The sequence below is a fragment of the Nanorana parkeri genome, unplaced genomic scaffold (genome assembly GCF_000935625.1).
Source record: "Nanorana parkeri isolate BGI_ZX_2015 unplaced genomic scaffold, ASM93562v1 scaffold663, whole genome shotgun sequence".
Classification (NCBI taxonomy): domain Eukaryota; kingdom Metazoa; phylum Chordata; class Amphibia; order Anura; family Dicroglossidae; genus Nanorana; species Nanorana parkeri.
Window position 1 is genome coordinate 293,573 of NW_017306931.1, and position 5,543 is coordinate 299,115.

The 5,543-nt window shown below is 40.9% G+C and overlaps 1 protein-coding gene across 1 annotated transcript; it reads left to right on the top strand.

The window, feature by feature from the left end:
• The first annotated feature begins 3,806 nt into the window (after positions 1–3,806).
• Positions 3,807–4,877, top strand: LOC108792617 (gap junction delta-2 protein-like). Its single transcript, XM_018563428.1, has one exon. It carries the CDS (start codon positions 3,807–3,809, stop codon positions 4,875–4,877), a length of 1,071 nt encoding a protein of 356 aa, XP_018418930.1.
• The last annotated feature ends 666 nt before the right edge of the window (positions 4,878–5,543 follow it).

The following is a 5,543-nucleotide window of genomic DNA, read 5'->3' on the forward strand; positions in this document are numbered from 1 at the left end:
TCTGCACCTCGCTTCTCCCCTCATTCAGCACAGAGTAATGGAGTTGAGGCAAATAACCTGTCCATTCCGTCTCTTTACCCTTTTTCTAGCTCATTCTGTTGTGCTGAGTTGCTGAATAGCAGCAAAAGAGGCAATGACCCCATGTCACACTTGTGTCTTTGTCACTCACTGTAAATTAAACCTTTTTGTCCTCCTATGTGTACAATGAGTGCGTGCGCTAAACAATTTGGATATGTGCTGTCAGCCCATTCCCCATAGAGTGGCACAGGGGCAGAGTCCAACAGAGCCTGCTTTCTGTAACCTGGAGCCACACGATGTGACTGTCACCTATGGAAGCCTCTTGCCTGCTATTGAAGGGGACACACAATAAGGTAAGTGTAGAACCTTTCCAGGCCAACGACTGCATTGTTTCCAGCTCACAGGCATTACATATAGGAATATCCATAGGTATTAGGTTTAGGTAAGGGACATAACATATTTATTTCATATATATTTAATCTTCAACACAGTATTGTGAAAGGGGAACCTGATGGCTGTCAATAAAACTTTTCAGTAGGCATCATTTATCAATGTGTCTGAACGGTCCATATTGCTTAGAAATTACTCATCCAATCTAAACAGCCATTATCACGTTTTTATTTTCCATTTTAGGACCAAACCTGATTTTATGGCATAGACAATTCTGAATTTGTGCTAAAAAAACCTGCTAATAGTTAAAGTGCCCATTGAAATGAGATTGAACCTCATCTGATCCTGTCAAAATCTGATTATCAGACATTGACTGAGATCTCTGCAGAGTAGCACAGACATCAGCAAACATCCCCAGCAAACTGCTTGTAAGGAGAGGACTGTGGGTGGAATTTTTCAGTACATGTTTATTTGTACTCATATGATAGGAAAGTTGCCCAGCAGTGCTTATAGGACACATAGGGTGCCCATAGACCCAGGGCCGTCTTTAATATTGATTGGACCCTGGGCAAACATTTTTTTGGGCTTTCCCCCGCCCCTACCCACCACGCCCTGGCCCATACCATGCGACAGGAGCAGATAGGAGAAGACAGCTCAAAGGGAGACGTGACCCCCAAGTAAGAGGTGACCCCGCATGAGACATCACAAGGTCACACAGCGTACGGCAGGGGCAGAACAACAGTATGCGATGCGGATTGCATATTAAACAGAACGGTACCCATGTGTATCTTTTGCTGGCTCAAGGGGCAGCTGCTTTGGGCCCCACAGCAATGACTGGGCCCGGGGGGACTTTGCCCTGCGTTAAAGACGGTCCTGCATAGACCTAAGTGAGTTGTGCATGTGCAGGCACATTCTGATTACTCCTAGGCTTCTATATCTCCCGGCTTCTATATAAACACTTGTGCTCGGCCAAACATGCGTACAAGGAGTGGTCAGTGCTCACAGAGTCATTTATTTTAGGTGGGGACAGCAGAATAGGGATCAGACAAGGTTTTCTAAGCTGCACATTTTCTGCTTAAGGAGATATAAGATAATTATTTGATTTGGCCATAAGTGGCTGGACAGGGCAACTATTATCTTGTATCTATGACCAGCTATACAATTTTCAGAGAATATGTATATCAACCTTGGCACTCAAGCTGTTGTGGAACTACAAGCCCGATGAGGCTTTGCACGACTCTGACAGCCAAAGGCATGACTCCCAGAGGCAGATGCATGATGGGATTTGTAGTTTCATCACAGCTGGAGTGCCATGGTTGCCTACTCCTGATTTATAGTATAGGACTATGTAAATGTCAGATAGGTCAGACTATTCACATGATTTAATTCACAAATTGCTACTGAGGGCTTAAAGGAAACCTGTCATGAAAGTAATCATTTGGACTGTCTTTGCTGACGTCTTCATATGAAAAAGCTAGTTGCCCAGTTTGCATACTGATGAAGAACTTTATTTTGTAGAAAAATTAACCATTGCAGTGGAGTTAATAGCTATCCCTAAACTGCAAGGGTAAAGTGACACTAAACTCGGGAGTCCAATCTTAAAAATGCATTCAGTGTCAGCACCAATTCAGAGATGCTTTGAGGATCTACAGCCGAGTGATACACAAATAAGATACATTTTTATTAATAGTTAAGGTACCTGAATGTATTTTTAAGATTTAATTCCTGAGTTTAGTGTCACTTTGCTTGTTTTGCTCTAGCGGCTCAAATAAAGACAAAAAAAACTCACCGGATCCTTAGTCCTGAGGCGGTAACCCCTCACTTTTCTCCACACCAGCTGTGGTATGTCCCTTGGCATCCTCACGTCTAATACAGGTGAATAGACTGCATTAGATGTGATGGGGCTTAGACCACCGGAGGCCAGGGGAGAAGAGGCTGTGGCAACCAGTTTAGCATTCAGGCGGGACCAAGGATCTTTATTTGTGCCCCTAGAGAAAACAAGCAGTTAGCCATTGCAATCTGGGGGTAGCCCCACTGAAATGGATACTTTTTCTACAACCTGGAGTTCTTTTTTCATGTCTTGAGTCAGTGACCTGGAACATGTATTCAATTTGAGGGTTTCTGACTTTTCTCTGACAGTCATTTGCTGCCGATTTGTACTGGGCGTATGAATCAGAAGTATTGATGACAGACATAGCCAGGGAACTAGCATTTACCAAGTAATTCATTTCAGACATGGCAGCCCCCATATTTCTATCATAACAGGTCCACTTTAGTCATCTGCTAGGATTTGCAAATGCTGGTTAAGGTGTAGGCTCCGGGATTCTTGTTTTTTTATTGTGTACAAGTAATAAGCACATTTCCACTATGTTTGGTTATAGCAACTTTACACGTTCGCACTTAGGATATCCTTTATTTCCTATAGCAAATATTCCAAAAGTATATTAAACATCAAACTGCAGGTTAGAAAATATGATTTTATTGGGTTTCCTAGTTTGACATTTGGGTCATTTGCTGTCTACTGTACTAACCCAGGTTGTGAATGGTCAACCATCAATTTCACATTATTGTTCGCTACAGTAAGTAAAGAATGACTTTATACTCCCGTACATCATTCAGACATGAATGTGCACAATAGACAAACGTGTTAAGCTGAAGAGCTTCTGGAAACATGCTTTAAATTGCTCAGTGGGCTTAGGCAAAGAAGGCAGATTTTCCCCTACACACAAAAGTTCTATCCTATGGAATTAGTGGGCAGGAAAATGTCTGAGTGTTTGAGAATATCACTCCTCACTGACCATTTTCAATATAAATAGCTACTGATGATGTCCTGCAACGTTTACATATATATCATACATTACAGAATGGTTAAACTCCTGTACACAGTGGCCCAGTAGGTGATATATACTGGACTCAGTATGCCTTGAAAATGCCAGTTGCCTAGCTATTATCTAGTGGCAACGGCTTCAATTCTGAGACTCGAAAAAGTATACAGATAAGGACTGATTTCTGACTTCACTCTCTGCATACTTGTTCCATGTCAGAGGTTTAGAAAGAATTGAACGAGACAGCAAGGTATTTAGTATTCTCAGATGGAATTCAGTAGAATCTAGTGAAAGTCAACCACATTTACTGGATGGCTCTTTCATACAACTGCACAATGTGACTGTCCCACATGTTTTATTCACCAAAATGCATAGACATGCCTAACAGAATGTCAGGTCTCTATATGAATATGCTCTTTGTGAATACTCACAGCTCTGTAGTAGATTTTATTAAATTCCAAAATGTTATATTATATGTAAAAAAACTCACTAGCATATTATATTATTATTATTATTATATTACTCACTAAAAACCTCACTAGTATATTTTCTCATCCTTATAATAGGTAAAAAATGGGAGACTGGTCTATCTTGGGACGTCTACTAACAGAGGTCCAAAACCATTCAACTGTAATTGGAAAAATATGGCTGACAATGCTCCTGATATTCCGAATCCTCTTGGTAACACTGGTGGGAGATGCCATGTATGGTGATGAACAGTCTAAATTCACTTGCAATACCCTTCAACCGGGCTGCAATAATGTCTGTTATGATAGTTTTGCACCGGTCTCACATCTTAGATTTTGGATCTTTCAGATTGTCCTAGTATCAACCCCTTCCATTTTTTACATCATCTATGTCCTGCACAAGATTGCTAAAGATGAGAAGACTGAACTAGAAAGGGCCTACATCATGGAACTTCTTCAAAGTTTATCCATTGGCGAACATTTCCTGAAAAAGAGCAAAAGTCCAGATGCTGATGAGCAGGTGGAGGTTAAAGAGATAACCAAAAAAGGAGAGAGGTTCAAGCCAAAGTTTGCGAATGATCCTGTCCGGGGTCCCATTCCGGTGTTTGACAAGATGCACGTAATTTACATTGTCCACGTGGTGCTCAGGTCGATCATGGAAGTGGTGTTCCTAGTTGGTCAATACTACCTTTACGGCTTTGAAGTACCTCATCTTTTCCAGTGTCACACCTACCCTTGTCCCACCACAACAGACTGTTTTGTCTCCAGAGCTACTGAGAAGACAGTCTTTCTTAACTTTATGTTTGGAGTTGGTCTTGGTTGCTTTATTTTGAACATTGTGGAGCTGCATTACCTGGGGTGGTTCTATGTATTTAGAATTTTAGCAGTTGCTTGCAATACTTGTTGTGAATTCAAGAGCAGAAAGAAAAAGAGGCCCATGGTATTGCATCCTGAGCAGAATAGTCTACTTATACATCTGAAGGACACCATACAAGAACGATTTGTCCTGAAGACCTCAGCAAGCCTTTCCACAGAGAAAATTGGCTGTTTACCTTCCCCACCAGTAAACACGATTTCCTTCACAAATGATGACACTGATACTACCGCAAGGAGGAGCCCAGATATTAAACACAGTAATATAGGCAAAATAGCCAAGGGCAAGAAATCATGGCTTTAGGAAGTTACATTTTAATACTGTCATAGTGTTTTTTGGTGTTGTTAAAGATTGTGTGGTATTTGACTATTTGGTGCACATCTGGGTGATTATATTTTAGTCTATAATTGAACGGCTTTGTAAAAATATATTTTCAAACTATGACTTAACAGTCTGCCATGTCTTCCAATGTGGAATACTAAAATGTGGTATTCTGTGTTGCTAATATCATTTTAAAAATGCAGATGTAATACATGAATACCTTACACCAGAGGCTTTGGAGGCAAAATATTTTTCTGTAATCTGAAGTACAATTTGAAAAGAATATTGATGCACATGTAATCATTTGTCCTGTTTTTGCCACACATTCCAAGCATGATTTGCGTTTTCCTGCCGCAGGAATTCCTAATCTGGCATTTAGAAGTGACAGCTGTCACCTGTTCAAGTTAATGATCAGATGACAGCCGATGCATGTAAAGCAGGAACACCGCATGTAATGGTATGTGATATGATTACATGTGGTTAAGAATTTAGGCATTCTCCCTGGATGCATGATCAATGCGTCCAGGGAGAGTGACTGTTTATTAACTGCATGTAAGCATATCACATACATTACATGCGGTATGCAGGCGTTTGCATGCAGTTTTAAAGCAAGGACTAGAGGGGTGGCACTGTCGAATAAAAACCCCT

Excerpts from the sequence above, each read along its gene's own strand:
- LOC108792617 (XM_018563428.1), top strand. The coding sequence starts at position 3,807 with ATGGGAGACTGGTCTATCTTGGGACGTCTACTAACAGAGGTCCAAAAC.